Here is a 19,006-nt window from a genome sequence, read left to right as displayed (position 1 = left end):
GCTGAGGCATGAATTTAAGTAATTTGCCTAACATCACACAGAAGTATAATGAGAGAGGCACAGCTGGAATTAGAACTCAAGCAGTCTAAACTGGGCACGGTGACACACACCTCTAATCCTAGCGGCTCAGAAGGCTGAGACAGGAGGATTGCAAGTTCAAAGTCAGTCTCAGCAACAGCGAGGTGCTAAGTAACTCAGTGAGACCCTGTCTCTAAATAAAATACAAAATAATACAAAATGGTGTTGGGGAGGTGGCTCAGTGGCTGAGTGCCCTGAGTTCAATCCCTGGTACCCACCTCCTGCTCCTGCCAAAAAAGAATTCAAGCAGTCTAGTTTGAGTCTATGTTCTTATCCATGATTCAAAATGGCCACTGTGGGCCAGGTATGATGGCACATGCCTGTAATCTCAGTGGCTCAAAGCTGAGACAGGAGAATCGTAAATTCAAAGCCAGCCTCTGCAATTTAGTAGGGCCCTGTGCAATAAGCAAGACCCTTTCTCTGTGTAAAATATTTAATAGAGCTGAGAATGTGGCACAGTGGTTAAGTGCACCTGGGTTCAATGCGTGGTACCAAAAATTTTTTTTAAAATGCCATTATAGCTAAGAGAGTAATACCTGTAACCTATTATTATTTATTTATGGATCTGCTGACTTTAGTTCACCATAAAAGTAACATTCTACTATCTTACTAGGCATATCTTGTTTTCCTTCTCATTATTTCAGATCCCAGTGAATGTCCTTTGTAGAAAGGACAAAGGGTCTTGGATGCCATTTACAATGGCATTGCAAAGTTAGAAGCCAGATGATTCCCCCCCTCTTTCTTTCTTTCTTCTTCTTCTTCTGTTTTTTTTTAGTACTGGTGACTGATTCTAGGGACTCACATACTCTAGACATACATTCTACCACTGGGTTACATCCTGAGCCCTCAGACAATTTTTTAATTCTTTTTTTGGGGGGTTACCAGGGATTGAACTCAGGGCACTCGACCACTGAGCCACATTCCCAGCCCTATTTTGTATTTTATTTAGAGACAGAGTCTCACTAAGTTGCTTCAGGCCTCGCTTTGCTGAGGCTGGCTTTGAACTTGTGTTCCTCATGTCTCAGCCTCCAGAGCTGCTGGGATTACAGGACACCAATGGGCCTGGCTCAGATAATTCTTTATTTCAGTTTCACACTTACCATCTCCACATTTTTTTTTTTTTTTTTTTACTTCCAACAGAAGTGTGAATGCATCCTAGTTGTGCTCTGTAGCCATTTATTTCTGGCATATGTTAGCTCCCATGTAGGGAGAGGGTACAAAAACCTATGATATGGTTCCCTGGTCATTGTTCACCCTTCCTTTCCATTCACTGCTGCTTCTCATTTATCAAGAGAGTGATGTTGAGACAGGAGAGTTACAGGTATATTAGAGTGGAATTGGGGTATAGCCAAGGTGATGAGCAGGAACTTGAACTTACAAGGTGCCCACTGTAGGCCAGACACTGTGCAAGGCCCTGTTCATTTGACATCTCATTAAATCTTGAGAACAGCTCCAAGAGGCAGCCTCCTATTTTCCCCCTGACAGCTGCATCTTAGATCTGACATCCTGCAGCTTTGGGTTGCCCGAGGTCAGGCTGGTAAGTGCTAGAACTGTGGTTCAAGCTGGGGTCTGTCTGGCTTCCGACTACATGCTCTTGCCATGTCTCTAATTTTCTTTGAAGTACCAGAAGTCTTGGCTGGGCAAGTTGGAGAGCATTGCTTCATTATCAGTTAGGTTCTCATTGCAATTAAAGATCAACTTCCTTTCCCCCAAACCCCTAGGATCTGTCTTTCTCCTTCCCGGACTAGAAATTGAGGCCTCACTCCACTTTAGAAAAGCTTCTTGATGCTTCCCTCTCTACGTCCATAGAGAAAGAGAATTCAAGGCCATTGGAAACAAAATTTACAAGCATGAGGTTCTCCCTGATTCTCCTATTTATTATCCTGTGACCTCAGACAAGTTACTGGACTTCTTTACACTTTGGTTTTCTCACTCATTAAATGAGGAGACTGGTCTCTCCCTCTGAGAGTTGTTATGAGATTTAAATGAGCGTACAAGCCATATTCTTCATTTGGTGTCAAGGCACATGCCTTTTTTAGTTGCCTGTGAGAAAAGATGGGAGTTGTGATGGCAGCACAGTTCTAATGAAAGAAAACCTGGTCAGTTTTTGGTGAATTTGGCTCTTCAGTTGATAAAGACTGTTGCCACATGCAAAAGTATTCAAACCCCTTCCTCAGGGCCTTGGACCAGGACAAAGTTAAATCCCAGATCTGGGTTCCTTCGGCCTTTTCCATAACTATTTTTGTCACAGTGACCTTTCTTTCCTCTTCTAATTCTTTCCAAGAACAGTAAGGCTGACTCCAGAATAATTAGGAAAACATTCCAAAATTGACATATTGCCAATAATGAAAGCAATGAAACAACTTAAGTCCATTATAATAAAAGCTTGCATTAACAGTACATTATGTCTTGGTACTTGTACATTGTTGCTGGCATTTTACAACTGTCTGCCTTTCCTGTGTAAGTCTGTCAGTATTGCCAGGCTTTAAGGATGGGGCAGGGCCTGAGAATAATTCATTCATTCTGTAGAATTCACTACAAAATTCAAACTTTTGCTCCATGAAGAGTCTAACACTTTGATCTTGCGTACACTTGGTCAAGTCTTCTGACCTCTGCAAATCTTGACTTTCTCAACTGGAAACTGGAAAGAACAACTCTATCCCCCTCTTAACCTGTTCGAGACCTGGGGAGGAACCAGCAAACTGCTGGATGGGGAAGTCCTTCTGGGCTGCTCATAGATGGTAAGATATGATGGCACATGAATATGTATCTGAAATGAAAATGGAAGGAAAAAAAAAGTCAAAAGAAATAATAGTGGGGCTGGGGCCGGAGTAGTGGCTCAGTGGTAGAGCACTTGCCTGGCATGTGTGAGGCCCTGGGTTCAATCCCCAGACCACATATAAATAAATAAATAAAATAAAAACTCCATTGACTATATATATAATTTGTTTTCTTATACCTTTATTTTATGTATTTATTTTTATGTGGTGCGAGGATCGAACCCAGGGCCTCACATGTGCTAGCAAGCACTCTACTGCTGAGCCACAACCCAGTCCCTAAAAAAAAAAAAAATATATATATATATATATATATATATTTTTTTTTTTTTTTTTTTTTAAAGACGGCTGGGGATGTGGCTCAAGCGGTAGCGCGCTCGCCTGGCATGCGTGCGGCCCGGGTTTGATCCTCAGCACCACATACCAACAAAGATGTTGTGTCCGCTGAGAACTAAAAAATAAATATTAAAAATTTTCTCTCTCTCTCTCTCTCTCCTCTCCCACTTTAAAAAAAAAAAAGAAGAAGAAATAATAGTGCTCCTCAATTTGCCATTCATTAGCCGAGAGACCCTGGAGGAGGTACTTAATCTCTCTGGGACTCAGTGTCTTCATCTGTAAAGTGGGGATTATAATAGTAGATGTTCTTTCTATTTCACAGCCTATTGTATCAAATGAGACAGTGGGTATGAAAGTGTTACCTGAATAAGAAAGACTGTTCAACTGTTATTGTTGATACTACTATTTGGGTATTGAAGAATGAACCCAGAGCCGCATGCATGCTAAGCATGCCGTCTACCACAATGCTACACCCTCCACTTGTCAATCATTATTAATGCTACTAATGCTATGAATTCCTGGCAAAGTATTCTTCCAGAGCTTCAACTAGGTTAGCCACCTTTAGAAACAAAATCAATCCTTTGAGGACTTCCAGAGGCAGGGATTTAGTTCAGTAAGCAGGAGCCTGGCCCCTGGAATCACACTGCTGAGATTCAGATCTCAACTCTGCCACTATTAGGCTGTGTGAACTTGAGCAAACATTTAACCCTTTTTGGACTTAGTTTCTCCAGCTGTGGAATGGGGATAATTATAGTTACCTCTTGGATTTGCAAGGATTAAGTGATGTAGATGAAAAGCATTTAGAATAGTACCCGGTTCTCAGAAGATATTTATAGCTATCTTTATTCTTGGGCATTGGACATTATTTTGGGTATCCTTGGGAGTACCATGGTCCCATGCTGCCTAATTTATAACTTTTGTTCTAACTTTTAACTTATTAAATAGCATCTCAGGATGTAACTAATACTAGAAAAGTCTGAGAGAATGAAAAAGCATCTATATCTTTAGCTATGTGGCTTGGACCCTTTTGTTTCCTCTAAAGCTATTTGCTTTTAACCAGTCAGAGCAGATGCCTAAATCACTTTTTTAACTTTTAAAAAACGTTTTATTTATTAATTTGTTTGGTAGTAGGGATTGAACCCAAGGGTACTATGCCACTGACATACCCCAGCCCTTTTGATTTTTTTTTTTTTAAGTATGAGTAGGGTCTCACTAACCTGCTGAGGGGCTCACTAAGTTACTCAGGAGGGCCTACAACTCGTGATCCTCCTGTCTCAGCCTCCTGAATCGCTGGGACTACAGGCATGTGCACGATACTCCACTAAATCATCATCTTAAAATGTCCTAAAAAGAAAAGTCCTTGTGGGGACTAGGGGGTAGGGAGTTTAGCTCAGTGGTAGAGCACTTGCCTAGCATTCTCAAGGCCCTGGATTCTATCCCTCAGCTCTGAAAAACAAAACAAAGTGTTTTTGTGAAACTCAAACCTAAGAAGCTGTTTGTGGGAGGCATTTACAGAGTTCCGTATGTGTCAAGATTAATATGCCCCAGTTCTTGGGGCTCACAGAAAACCTATTTCTTTCTCTTTTTTTGGGGGGGGGACTATAGGGGATTTAACTCAGGGGCACTCAACCACTAAGCTACAACCCCCAGTTGTATTTTGTATTTTATTTAGAGACAGGGTCTCACTGAGTTGCTTAGGGCCTCACTGTTGTTAAGGCTGGCTGGGAACTTGCAATCCTCCTGCCTCAGCCTCCCAAGCCACTGGGATTATAGGCATGCGCCACTGCACTAGGCTCAGAAAACCTGTTTCTATTCCTCACCTTTCCCACTTATTCCCCAGGCTCTTCTTTCCATTCTATCTACTCTCCAGCAGGATGGAAGAGGGGGTGGTCAGGCATGGTACCCAGATAGGTAAGATTTGCTCTTTTCCACTCTGGAGCTAGCAAGACAATTAGTCACATCTTAAGGTTCCTGGTCTCCTTTTGTGAGAGAAATCTCCAGGTAGGACAAGTTTTCCCACTCCAGCTGTAGCAGTTTCAGATCACTTTCTGATCTCTTACAGAGTGAGACAGGATTTCCATGTCCTTAGGCAGTGAATGAATGAGAGGGTAAGTTAGGAGCAAATTAGATAATGACATCATGAGGTGATAAGTGCACAAAAAGATACATGGAGGTGATAAAGTAGAAAAAACAGTGGTGAACAAACATGGGCAACATGCATAAGAGTCTACACTAAGGGTTGGGGGGGGGGAAGCACCTAGGCAGAGTGGAGAATCACAGAAATGATCCATAGGGCAGATCTTAAACTTGGATTTACAACTAACTCAATCACCCGAAGGGCTTGTCACACATTTCTGGGTTCACTCCAAGATTTTCTGATAGTTTCCAATTTCTTGTCTCTAAGAAATTCCCAGGTGGGGGCTGGGGATGTGGCTCAAGCGGTAGCGCGCTCGCCTAGCATGTGTGCGGCCCGGGTTCGATCCTCAGCAGCACCACATACCAACAAAGATGTTGTGTCCGCCAAGAACTAAGAAAAAATGAATAAATGTTAAAATTCTCTCTCTCTCTCTCTCTCTCTCTCTCTCTCTCTCTCTCTCTCTCTCTCTCTCTCTCTGTCCCCCTCTGTCTCTAAAAAAAAAAAAAAAAAAAAAAAGAAATTCCCAGGTGAGTGGGACCACACTTCAAGAACCACTGGGATGGGAAATCTGAGAAGCATTGCTTCCAGGCTGTCTTGAATATAAGTGGGCCTGAAAACTAGGTGAGGACCAAGAAAGACTTGCCCAGGGTTATGGAGAAACCAGTGTTTGGGAGGTGGTGGTGACTGGGCGTGGAATTCCCACTTCCTGGGCTTCCTGAGTCACATTAAGGCCAAGGGGTTGTTCCCAGTTACTCCCAGGCCCTTCTTTCCATTCTGTTCTCCCACAGGACATGAGAGGGGCACAATCCCTCTCATGACTGAACATACTGGCTGACCAGAGGAATCTGTATGGCACTTCCACTCCATGCAAGGTTCCTTATCCAGGCTTCCACATGTGTGATGTGTGCATGTGAGTGTCGGGGGTGGCATGTTCCCTCACTCTCAAAGGATGCAAGTTGGGGTGGAAATGACATCACAGGTGATCTACCTCCAGCCCTTACCTGCAGTTAATTACTTGTCCCAAGAAACCGACGCTAAAGGGCCGAGACCCTCCACCTGTGCTGGCTCATAGGGCAGAGTAGATTGGCTGCCTTCTGGGGATGGGGGCTTTGGGCTGATATCCCTGGCAGAGCTCTGGGATAAGAGCCAGCGAGGATCTTGGGACGAGCCGCGACTTCCGTCTCTGGCGATCGGCAGTGGGGGGCGCACCAAGACAGCAGTTCGGGAGCTGCGCTTTGTCATTGCGGCAGCCAGGGGCGGAGGACCCAGAAAAGGGCTGCGGGGACAGGACGGTTTGGTTGACTGACTCCCAGGCCGGAAAGGGACGCTGCCTGGGCTGCAGCTGGCGCAGCCCTGGAGAGGAGCGGAAGAGGCTGAGGCTCCCCACTAGGAGCCTGTGTTCCGAACTCCTGTCCTGGTTCCTCAGCACCTTGTCTTCTGGGTTGACATTGCTCCTGCGCTCCCTCACTGCGACAAACTCCTGATGGCAGTCCCCTACTCCCGAAACCCACCGCCGCGGGCACGCGCGCACCTTCACTTACTTACCCACAGGCTTCCGGGACTGGAGCGCACAGTCCCTCCACGTCGCGGCGCCCTGAGGCCCTTCCTGCTGTTCAGCCACCCTTTCTGCAGTGCCCCGTTTCTTTGATACTAACAGTAACTGCCAGAACCGCAGCCGCCTAACCTATTTGGGAAGGGTGGAGCCTGTCCCCGTCTTTCAATTATACCCGAGATTGGATGTTAGGGGAACGTGGTCTTTGGTCCTGGGGGCGCAGCGCTAACGTCGGAGCGAGAAACTGGCCTTTGGGGGACACATAACTTGAGTTAAAACCTTGGGTTGGCCACTTTTCAGCTATGTGTCCATGGGCAAGTTCCTCAACCTCTCTGAGTTTCACAGCGGGAGGGTCTGTACCCGCATCGGGCGCTCTGAAGCTCCAACAGAAGGGGGAACTGTTCTGGGCAGGGTGGGGTCTCTAGCCAGTCCGCAGATATCCCCACACAAAGGTTTTCCCGTTTTAAAGCAGGGAGAGGCTCATCCCGCCCACCTAGTTGGACTTGCCCACCCGCTCAGGTGTGGGAGGGGACATAGGGGTGGTTCTACCGGCGACACCTGGAGGTCCTTTCGGCCCTTCTTAGTCTGCCGCTTCTCCCAGGGTGTAAGACTCTGACTCGGCGCGGGAGGGAAAGGGAGTATGGCCTCCTCCTCCTCCTCCTCCTCCTCCTCCTCCTCCTCCTCCTCCTCCTCCTCCTCCTCCTCCTCCTCCTCCTCCTCCTCCTCCTCCTCCTCCTCCTCCTCCTCCTCCTCCTCCTCCTCCTCCTCCTCCTCCTCCTCCTCCTCCTCCTCCTCCTCCTCCTCCTCCTCCTCCTCCTCCTCCTCCTCCTCCTCCTCCTCCTCCTCCATAGCCTTGGTCTCGCCACCGTTCAGGGAACCGAGGGAGACACAAAACACTTGAAAACAGATTCACAGGGATGCCTGTACCCAGGAGGGAGCATTAAAGGCTCATTAATCTGTAGAGAAAAGGTCACACGATTTAAGATTCCAGCCAGTTGGGGAACCAGGATCCCGTGGTTGGGCCAACCTGACAGTGAGCAGGCTTCCTCTTATTACTATTAATAGATGGGATGAGAATTGGGTGTTAAGTCAGGGGAGGACAAGGCAGTTAAGTTCATCTGACCCTGGGGTCCTCCAGCACCTGGAAAGTTCTGCCTCTGGTCAAAATCTACTTAAAACAAAAAACAAGCAGGACAGGGGATGTAGCTCAGTGGCAAAGCACCTGCTTAGCATGTGCAAGGCCCTGGGCTCTATCCCCAGTACCACCAAGCGAACAACATCAAACAAAAAACTACTGAGAACCTATCCCCTCCCTCCATAAGGAAAAGAGCTCACAGAGTAATGTGGTAATAACCTGGCCTTAAGTTGCTTAGGTCCTCAGTCTTCATCTTAAGGGAAATTCTTCCTTTTACAGGAGAAGCCACAGCTAGGTCACTTTCTACCCTAATGCAGGACCAGGGTTGGGGGGTTTTGAGCAGTGTATGTGCTCTGGCCAGGTCACAGATGGGGAAGGCCTGGCCAGCCCTTCAGTATTTTGTTCCTTGGGTCAATCAATCCTGGAAGACAGTTTAAGGGAGGAAGCTACCATGTAAAGGAAAAGACCCTGGCTAAAGTATATTCCTAACTAATGGATCAGGTGATTGTGCTTGTGTGGTGACTCTAGAGGGAATGTAGGAGATGGGGACAACTCAAGAACTGAAGGCCAACTTTGGTGTCCCTGCATCTGTCTAGGAAGAAAACTGCCAGACATGTGAAGGAACCATACCCCTAATAGGTTAAAAATGGCTGTGTGGACCTGGTAAGTGCTGCTCCTTTCCAGAAAGTTGCTTTTTTCCATTAAAGTTTTAATGGTCAGAGAGGGATTGAGCATTGTCTCTTAGGGTCAGCTGCTGCAATGATATTCTGGATATTTCTGAACTCAGATCCTGGGAATTCTGAACTCCCACCTCAAAGATCCCAGAAGCCTGAGCCCAATAATTAGTTTCTCCTACAACATATATTTGAGAGTGGCTTCAGCCTCCCTGCAGGCCTCTGCCTCTGCTCTCTGTCATATAGAGGCAAGTTTCCAAATAGTTTGTAATGATTTTTTACTTTTCTTGCTGCTCAAGGGGATTAGCCAGAGTTCAGTTGTCCCTCTCCCAAGCTCATCCTTCTTTCTTTCTTTTTAAGAAAAGTCTCACAGAACTCCATGCTTAGAACCTTGTTTACAGCTCAAGGTTCTCTCTCTCTTTTCAGAACTGGAGATTGAAACTAATGCTTCATACTTATTAGTGAGTACCACTGAGCCACACCTCCAGTTTTGGAGTGGGTTTCAGGAAAGAGGGACTTCCTTCCTTCCTTCCTTTCTTCCTTCCTCCCTCCCTCCCTTCCTTCTTTCTTTCCTTCCTTCCTTCCCCAGGATTGAACCCAGAAGTACTTAACCAATGAGCCACATTCTCAACCCTTTTTATTTATTTATTTTTATTTTGAGACAGGGTCTTATTTAAATAGCTTAGGGCCTTGCTAAGTTGCTGAGACTGGCTTTGAACTTTTGATCCTCCTGCCTCAAACTCCTGAGTTGCTGGGATTACAGGCACGCACCACAGTACCCACTCAGAGGGAGAACTTTGAACCCTCTTACTTGTACTAGCAGCCTTCCTGGGTTTAAGATTTCTCAGCTTGCAAACTATGGATGATCCATAATATTTTTCCCAGGGTCTGCTGTTAGGATGGAAAAAGCTAATACACGTGGTATGCTTAGAACAGTGACTGCTCTTATCAGTGGGTTTTCTTTTGCCCTCCTGAGAAAGTGTGCATGTGTATGTGACTGTGACTATGTGTGCTGTGGGTGTTGGATGGCAGTGTGAAGACTAGACCAGCTGTGTGGGTCCTGCCTGAGTCTTCTATCCATTAAGTACTTTTAAGTCCAGGCAAGACTCACTAAGAGGCCCTTGGACTGACCAGGTCCAGCAAGCCGAGCTGGGAGGTTGCCTTTGTGGGGTTGCCTTATGGAGTTAAGGGATTGTTGGGGGCTGAGGCATCTTTCAAGGCCAGGGAGGACTGAGGCCTTCAAATAAGAATCAGGCCTGGTGGTGACACTCAGCCAGACCCTGGCCATCTGAATAAGGACCACTGGTCACCCACAACTGTGAGAGAAAAGGACTGTTATGTCCTTTAAAGGAACCTATGTAGATTAGAGGAGAAATGGGTGTTACTGTGTTTGTAATGAAAGCAAATTTCAGGACAGTAATGAAGGCAGAACTCATACCACCTGCAATGATGGTAAAGAAAGCTGTCCCTGCCTTTTGTGTGCTGGTGCTGGAAAACTGCTTTTGGATGAGAAGAGCTGCATTGGGTCCATGTAGTCATTGGCTTGAGGGAGGGGCAAGCATCAGCTTGGGGAGCCTGGCTGACTGGCTGTCAATTCTGCCCTGGGTCTTCCTGTTCCAGATGGCTAGGAGTGAGAGCCCTCAGGCAGACATCCATACATCAGGTCTAGGAAGCTGCCAGGATCCTGCCTTCAGGAGCCCAGGCAGACAGGTGTAGAGAGGCAGAAGCAGGGTAGGGCTGGCTGCCTTGGGTGACCTGAGGAGCAGCAGGTCTGGGAGAGCCAGAAAGCATCCAGCTTCCTGTCCCAGATGCCCAGCCCACAGCTCTTCCAGGGGCAGGCGGAGAAGAGAAAGAGAGAGCTTGTCCAAACCACAGTTCCAGAAGCATCAGGTTCCGCCTATCTGTAAGAGAAATGGGTGGTGTTTTGCTACTGTACACTGCCACCAACTCCCTCTGCTGCCCATTGTAGGAGGGGTGGGAGGAGTGGTTCAACTATGCTCTCCCCTCCTGTGGAAGCCTGACCTTCTGGAATCCGAGATCCAGTGGACTTTGCTCTCTAAGGGGGTGTTCTCCCAGGGGTATTTCTTAGAGGGTACAACCAGTGGTGGTCGGTTCCCAAAGGGGCGTTGGCAGCTGCCAGTAAAGAGGGAACTGATCACCAGAACCACTGCCTGTGGCTATCCCTGCTACAGAGACCCAGACCACAGGAACATTGAAAGCAATGGCCTCACCCACAGCCTGGAAGGCACCCTAGGACGGAGAGAAATATCCATGACAGCTGGGCAACACTTATTGTTTAAGATGAAGCTCCCTTTGTTCTGACATTTTATGGAAGAGAGAAACAAAAACATTTTTTTCCCCCTGATCAAATTTTTGCTGACACGAAGTGGACAAACCAGCTCCTGGCTCTTGTTCCAGGACTTCCCTCTTCTTCCTTTTGGCCAAGGTGTGTGCTTGTCCAGAGCCACCCTACTCCAGGCTGGGAAGGTGCTCAGGGCCACAAAGAATGGCACCCGAGAGGACCTCGGACCACTGAGTCAGCCCCTAAACCCTGCCACTGCTCTCCTGAGCCGGGTTTTCTTGGGAAGTGAAGCAATCTCAGCGGTTCAGCAAGTCTGGTGGCCCAAGCTGGGTTTCCAATTCCATTTAAAACGACCGACCCCGGCGCATCTTATCTCCAAGTCGCCTCCCTGGGGTTCCCACACACCCCTGCCCAGCCTAGCCCCAGCGGAAGCAAGCCAGGGAACTTTTGAAGTCTAGAGAATTTCAATCTGAGAGGAGCCGGCTGGACTCGAGCCTGTCGCCCAGCGGGGGAAGGGATTGCAGGCCCCCGGGGCAGCGGGGGAAGTGAGATGGGGGAAGGGGAGTAGGCTGGACCCCACTTTGGCTGCAGTCGCCAGCTTTTTGGCTTCGGTGGGATTGCCGAATTGGTGGGCACTCCGAATTTACCTTCCTTCTTGGGCTGTTCAGTGGATAACCTTCATGATACAATAGTGAGGGTATTAAAGCACACCCCCATACACACAAGAAAATCCAAAAGAAGAGTTTTTACCAGTCCCTCCTTTTTTCATCTTCTCATTAAAATCCAACCTTTTTCTTTTCACCTGCTACTGATGAAAGGATGCTTTGCAAGTGACATTTGCTTGACTTTTTTTCTTCTTCATGAACCCGAGGCGTTCAGTACCTTCTAAGGACTGAAGAAATGGAGGCTGCTTTGAAAAGGTGGGCTGAAGTCTGGAAAGGTATGGGTGGGGGTCCAGATGGAGGGGAGATATTGCTGAAGCTATGGATCTGGAGCTTAAAGGAGGCAGGTCCTTTGTAGAGGTTGCACCTTTAGCCCTCTCCAGGGGATGCAAGGGGAAGCCTGCTCTACCCGCCCACCCAGGAAGGAGACTAAGTGGCATTCCTTGATCTCACATCCCATCTGCTTTCATCTTCAGGGAAAATCCAGAGGAAAAGAGGATCAAACATAGAACATTCCCATTGAATGCAAAGCTGGAGGCAGGGCAGCAGAGCCTGGAGTTCCTGAGGATCAGCTCCAAGGAGTGGGGGTAGTGAGGTGTCTATGAGAAAGTGGCATGATATGAAGAAGGAGATTGGATGCTACCCAGTCTCAAGCCTCACAGAGAGTGGGCAACCCAGGCAACGCTAAGACTCATGAATCTTGACTTTGACAGAGGAGAGAACAAGTCAGGGCTCCCTCAGGTTCTGGCTGCTGGTGGGAAAAGGCAGGGCATTACAGAATCCATGGATGACTCCCCATGGCAGCAAAAGGTTCTGGAATTTCAGTTTCCTACTCCCAGTTGCTCATCTTTGATCTCTGAAACATTTCCCCAGATTTCTGGGCTAGCAGTGCTCAGCAGATGGTGGCTTTGGGACTCCTAGGGAGTGGAGATATCTATGTGGACACTACTTCCAGATACATCTGCCCCTATCCCCGGGCAAGGTTAATGAATATCTTATTGAATTGGGAAAGAAGTGAAAAACAGGAGTAGGAAGAGATTTTTTTTGTCTGTCCTCAAACCCCTTGCTTCTTCCACCACTTCTATTACCCCAAGGATAAGAAGTTTGAGGGAGAGTAGAGAAAACAAAAAAGGAGAGAAAAGGAAGATAAAAAAGTAGTGGTAGAAACATTTCTTTAGAAGCTGGGGCTTTGTCAAGGGACATGGAAAAGGAGAGAGGGGCAGGGGCCACCCTTTCTGGCTGGGTTGGACTGGCTGTCCAAGAATAGAAGCTCCTGGGAGTGGGACAGAGAAAGAGGAGCTGAACCCAGAAGGTGCCCACCTCCTGTCCTCAGCAAAGTGGAGAGAAACCCAGTCCACCTGCCAGACCCCACATTTGCTAAGGGTCAGTTTGAAGGGATTTTATCCTGCCTTCCTGGGAGTCTGCGGCCTCCCCCAAACATCAAATTCCATAACCCCGCCCCCACTTCCCTCTGAAGGCAGTTGTTTTCTGTCCCCAAGTTGCTCTTTCAGAACATTTTCAGTGACTTTCCTCTCTTCAACCCCCAGCTTTTAAAGCCAGGGATGGTTTCCCCTGGAAAGGACCCTGTGAATCCAAACTCTGCTGACCCCAATGCAGCACACTGTACTATGTCAGTTCCTGCCTTAAATCCCCAAATGAAAGGGATCCTTCTCCCAGCTGGGAGCCTCCCGCCTAAGCAGGGCCGCATTAGCCAGAGCCTCTTCACTGGAAAAACCTGTTTCCAGGAGAATTCGTTGATTCTGAACGAATGCCTTAAAATACAGTCAAGAAAAGAAACACGACCACTCTTGGAATGTCTCCCACAACATACCTGCAGTGCCGGTGAGACCCCATCAAACGGAAGGCGATTTCTTCTCTGAACAGCCGCCTTGAGGTCAAGCCAGGCTGTGGAAAGCATAAGGTCATCTAGATGGGGAGGGAGAATTTGTTTAAAAAATCAAACACTTTGATTCAGAAGCTAATGCTGGTCTTTAAGGAAAAAAAAATAAAATATTCATCTCTTGACCTTTGGGAAAGAAAAATAACAAAGTTTGATTCCCAAGAGGAAGGAGACAGAAGAGGGTGGGGGAAGAAGGGGGAGCAAAGAAGACCTCAGCTCAAGCACTCCAGACAACTTGGGACTTGGGGGGGGGGAGATATGTTTTTCGGTAGCTTGTAAAAAGATTTCGGAGCCAGTTTGAGGTTAGCTGCCTGGATAAGCAGTTGTAATAATGCCGAGAGAATCGAGGTTTGTAAGCCGGCCTTCACACTTCCAAAATGCAGTTATGGATTCTTTCATCAGTGTTAGAGCAGGGCACCAAGTTAAGAAACCAAAAGTTAAAACAACAATAAAAGAAAAAATCAAAAGCGTATTCAAATATCGAGTCCCGCTGCCTCTGCGGAACTCGCCTGCTCGCCTTAAGCTCTTTTCTTTCTGCTGAATTCCATTTGCATCCCCTCTGCCTGGGTGTCTCCCTCTCAGTATGTGTGTCTCTCTGTCTGTTTTCACACTCTCCTCCCCATTCGAGCGAGGCCCACACCTGGCGCATCACTGCTGAGCCATTAGCTGCGGGTCTCCTTTCATCTTCCCTGTGGCAGACGTTTCTATTTATCCACTTGCGCTCGCAGAGTGGCGTCACCAGCGGTACTGTAATGACGATTGCAGCAGGAGGATGACAGCTTAGAAAGAAGAGGGCAATGGGGCTTCCTCCCAGAGGCTGTGCGGCACAGAGGAGCGCTCGCATCACAAGGTGACCCTAGCTCCCCACCGCCACCTCCGCGGTCGCCGTCGACATCACTCTCCGACCACTCTGCGCTCGTCCATTCGCCTGGCTTCTCGCTCCCTTTCGCAGTCAAGATCTATCCGGCTGCTAGGGTCCCTGGGAGCCGGGGGTTAGGAGCTCACTTGGGGCTTCCCCCTCCCCCCTCCGGAGAGCCCCAGGATGGAGAACCGAAAGGACATGGTTATGTTTCTGGATGGGGGTCAGCTTGGCACTCTGGTTGGCAAGAGGGTCTCCAATTTGTCCGAGGCCGTGGGCAGCCCGCTACCCGATCCATCCGAGAAGATGGTGCCCCATGGTTGCCTCAGCCCGCGAGCCGGCCCTCCGGTGGCCCGGGAGCGCGGTGGGGCAGGTCCTGAGGAGGAGCCGGTCGATGGACTAGCAGGCAGCGCGGCGGGGCTGGGCGCCGAGGCACGGGCAGCTGGGGCGGCCATGCTTGGCCCGGGACCCCCGGCCCCCTCGGCCGACAGCCTTTCTGGGCAGGGGCAACCAAGTAGCTCAGACACCGAGTCGGATTTCTATGAAGAAATCGAGGTGAGCTGCACCCCGGACTGCGCCACCGGGAACGCCGAGTACCAGCACAGCAAAGGTAGCCACCGCGCCCCTCCGCTCCCCGGGCCTCCCACTGTGCCCACCCTTCACTCCGGCTCAGATCAGAAGGAAGACACTCCTTTCCCCCAGGGCAGGATGGCTGGGGGGGACCCACCTGAGTAACTCTTCCTTGCTATCTGCGCCCTGGAGGGGGTCTCCTACTATGTTCTGGCATTGGTGGGACTGAGGGTGACAGCTGTGCCTTGGGAGGGGGAGGCGCAAGTCCTGGGCTTGGGGGATTCAAAGAGCACCCCCAACCCCCAGTATTTTGTGGGAATGCTTCAACTGACTGGGGAAGACACCTTCTCCCCGGGTAGAGCAAGATCAAACGCGAGTTTGTGGCTGGCGGGGTGTAAGGCGCATCCAGGCGCGGAAGCCAGGAGTCCATAAAGGACCGTAAAATAGCGTCGGACTCTGGCGGCCCGGGTGCTGCAGCCCTCCGACCAGTTTGCATGTCGGTCAGAGGTCCAAATTACCTTGTCACTTCCCGGGCTTGGCGGCGCCAGGTCGGAAATGGTCCCAATGGTCTAATTGCCTTTGGTCTCCGGTTGCATTTGAAAAGGCAGGGATAGGGCCCTCCCCCCTTCGCCTTCCCTTCCTACTCCCACTTCTCCACCTAAAGGAAAAGAAGCTGCAGGGGGCTGCAGCCCCACCCTTCTCAGGGGGTAGGCCCAAAGAGGGGGATGCTTTAACTGGAGAACCCCTCCCCACTAAAGGCTAATGGGTGTGGGGCAGATGACCCTGAAGGGAATCTCCCTCTGTGCTAACAATTCCTGGGCCTGAGATGGGTAGAAAACTGAGAGGGAGAGCCCATCAGCAGACACTTCTCCACAAAGCTGTGGGAATAGTAGGAAGATAGATACTACTTCTTAGCCCTGGCAGACAACTATCTTGAGTAACTACCCCCACCTCATCCCCTCTTATCATTTAATCAACCCAGACTCCATACTATAATATACCCTCAAAACAACCTGTGTTCCAGTCAAACATAGCACATCTGTAATATGTGCAGCCTGGTACACATTTCCACACCTATTCTGGCATCCTGGCACACAAGAGCAAGGAAACTGCATGCCCAGCATCCTACAATGCACCAAGTCCCAGAGTTCACAACATTCCAGCACAGAGGTGCATCTCAACTCATTTGCCTGCCAGATGTGCACACCTTTGCCCACTCCTGCCAATGGGAATGTACCTTGCCTGTGCCCAGGGGGCAGATGGTGAGGGTGGCTGGGAGCCTCTGTACCTAGCATGCCTCAGACCCAGGCTTTCCAAACAGTAGCCAGACCAGGCCTTCCCAAAGCTCTCCATGTTCTCTATCCCAATGGCAAGCCCCTGTCCTCCCTCCTGGAGTGTCCCCACCCCATCCCACCGGGGGCAGTGACTGAGGTGGCCTGGGGTGGGGGTGTCTGTTTTCAACTTGCCCCTTTACATTCCCACCTCAGCAGCGTTTGTGTGTCTGTTGTGTCTCTGTGTATACACGTGTGTACTCTGGGATCCCTGCGCAGGGCCCAGCTCCGAGGCACTGGCCGGCAGTCCGAACAGCGGCAGCGAGGCCCCCAAGAGCAACGGTCCCGGCGGCGGCGGCGGGGGTGGGGGCGGCTCGCCAGGCACCCTGGCCTGCAGCGCCAGTGACCAGATGCGCCGTTACCGCACCGCCTTCACCCGAGAGCAGATTGCGCGGCTGGAGAAAGAATTCTACCGGGAGAACTACGTATCGAGGCCGAGGAGATGCGAGCTGGCAGCCGCCTTAAACCTGCCAGAAACCACTATCAAGGTATGCGCGATCAGGACGCGCGAGGCGGGTGTGCACCCATTTAGCGGGAAGGAAATACCCATTGCCCACTCCCTAAGTCGCATGCCTGAAATCTGGACCTGGGATCTCCCAGGCTAGTGAGCGCAGATTTATCCTGACAGCCCCTTTGTAGACACCGCTGCCAGGAGGTTGATTCCGTGCTTTTCCTAGCCAAATAGATCACAGAGATAGGATAACTGTGCGAGTGGCAAGGAAGTGCCCCAAACGAAAGGGATGAAAATGGATGCGTTTCTGTCGCCTCAGGGGGATGGAGTTCTAGTCCCCTCCCTACTTGGACACCCACGCCAATTCTGACACTTTTGGGGGTCCTGACCACGTGGACAGAGGGAAGGAGGGACAGGGACTGGAGTCACTCCCTGACCTTACTAAGAAAGGACTCTAACTTCAGGTGGTGGTGATGGGCCCGGCCTGGCCCAGCTGGTTTGTTTTCTCTCTCCTTTGAGCTGTGGACTTAGTCCCCCAGAGTGGGACAGGATTTCTGGGCTGATGGCCCTGGGCCTAGTCCAGCCTCCGAACCTGCTCCGTTCCTCTCCGCAGGTGTGGTTCCAGAATCGGCGCATGAAAGACAAGCGGCAGCGGCTGGCCATGACGTGGCCTCACCCAGCTGACCCCGCCTTCTATACGTACATGATGAGCCACGCTGCGGCCGCGGGCGGTCTGCCCTACCCCTTCCCATCGCACCTGCCCCTGCCGTACTACTCGCCCGTGGGTCTAGGCGCCGCATCCGCTGCCTCCGCCGCCGCCTCTCCCTTCAGCGGCCCCCTGCGCCCGCTTGACACGTTCCGCGTGCTCTCGCAGCCCTACCCGCGGCCCGAACTGCTGTGCGCCTTCCGCCATCCGCCTCTGTACCCGGGCCCAGCGCACGGACTGGGCGCCACGGCCGGCGGCCCCTGCTCCTGCCTTGCCTGCCACAGCGGCCCCGCCAACGGGCTCGCTCCCAGGGCTGCCGCCGCTTCGGACTTCACTTGTGCCTCCACCTCCCGCTCGGACTCCTTCCTCACCTTCGCTCCCTCGGTGCTGAGCAAGGCTTCCTCTGTCGCTTTGGACCAGAGGGAGGAGGTGCCCCTCACCAGATAAGGGGTTGCCCGCGGGCTGCCAGCTCCAGGACGCCCGTGGGGGCCCCCTCCCGGGGACTCAGCCAGTGCCTCTCCTGTCCCCAAGAAACTGAGGGGAAAGGAGAGGGCCGCGAACGACAAGCGGGACTCGGCCTCTAGGATGGGGACGCCCAGGAAGCGGCAGTGGCTGGCGTGTTTGAGGAGCAGAGGGGGGACGGGAAAGGAGAGATTAGGAGAGCTTCCTTTAGGGTGGCCTCTCTTTGCTGTTTTTCACCGCTACCACCACCTTTGACCGAGGTTGAAGCCATGGCTCAACAGCTAAACAAAACTTAGCAGCAACAGCGTATCCGGACCCTTTGCATCGCCCCCATATCGCACTCCTTCCTCACCTGAGCCCTCTCTCTTCTGCCAAGGCTAAGCACTGGAAGGGGAAATTGCTGTCTCTTTGAACAAAATGCTGTGTATGCAGAGCAGGTAGAGATTAATCTTCACCAGCTTTTCCAAGGCATAGCAAGGGGTTTGAGGATGGCAACACACCAGTCTTTTAGGGGAGAGAGAGTGAGAGATGATTTACTGCCAGGGAGAACCATGCCCTTGGCACGGAATCTGGAGGTTTCACACCCTCCTGGAGCCTCAGTTACGCAGCATTTTCTGGTTCCTACCAGCACCTGATCTCTCCTCATTCCCCTGCTTTCTGACACATCTCAACTTGAAACTCTAGCCCAGCGCCGCCCCCCTCCCCGTTTTTGTTTGACGTTGGCAGGGAAGCTGCAGATGCCCCAGGGCCCCTGGGCAGCTTCTATGAGGCCAAGCCTCTTCTCCCAGAACCCCCACACACTGATTAGCAAGTGATGTGTGCAAGGAGGGTTTTTGAATGTTGAATGTATGTATAATAATGATCACCATGGGCTGGCTACCAAGCCCAGAGCTGAGCTGTTAACAAGGCACCCAGGGAAGAGCTTAGGGAGTGGGGACTTCACCTTCCTCGGTTTCTGATGGCAAATTAGAAGTTATTTTCATCCATTACCTGTTCACCTTCATGTAACCAGGAGCTTTCTGGCCAATCCCTTTGCATTTGGCATTTTACATCCTCTCATTTTCTCCAAAGTTG

At 50.3% G+C, this 19,006-nt stretch overlaps 1 protein-coding gene across 1 annotated transcript; it reads left to right on the top strand.

Moving 5' to 3' along the window:
- The first annotated feature begins 14,595 nt into the window (after nucleotides 1–14,595).
- On the top strand, nucleotides 14,596–17,917 carry Evx1 (even-skipped homeobox 1). The gene is made up of 3 exons (XM_005319147.4): nucleotides 14,596–15,022; nucleotides 16,533–16,801; nucleotides 17,378–17,917. The coding sequence occupies exons 1-3, from the start codon at nucleotides 14,596–14,598 to the stop codon at nucleotides 17,915–17,917; spliced, it is 1,236 nt and encodes a 411-aa protein (XP_005319204.1).
- The last annotated feature ends 1,089 nt before the right edge of the window (nucleotides 17,918–19,006 follow it).

Source organism: Ictidomys tridecemlineatus, chromosome 2 (genome assembly GCF_052094955.1).
Source record: "Ictidomys tridecemlineatus isolate mIctTri1 chromosome 2, mIctTri1.hap1, whole genome shotgun sequence".
NCBI classification, from domain to species: domain Eukaryota; kingdom Metazoa; phylum Chordata; class Mammalia; order Rodentia; family Sciuridae; genus Ictidomys; species Ictidomys tridecemlineatus.
This window is presented reverse-complemented; position numbering and strand designations above follow the sequence as displayed.

Coding starts and splice junctions, on each gene's coding strand:
- Evx1 (XM_005319147.4), top strand. CDS start 14,596: ATGGAGAACCGAAAGGACATGGTTATGTTTCTGGATGGGGGTCAGCTT. Junction 15,023..16,532: donor CGAGTACCAGCACAGCAAAG/GTAGCCACCGCG, acceptor ATCCCTGCGCAG/GGCCCAGCTCCGAGGCACTG. Junction 16,802..17,377: donor TGCCAGAAACCACTATCAAG/GTATGCGCGATC, acceptor TCCTCTCCGCAG/GTGTGGTTCCAGAATCGGCG.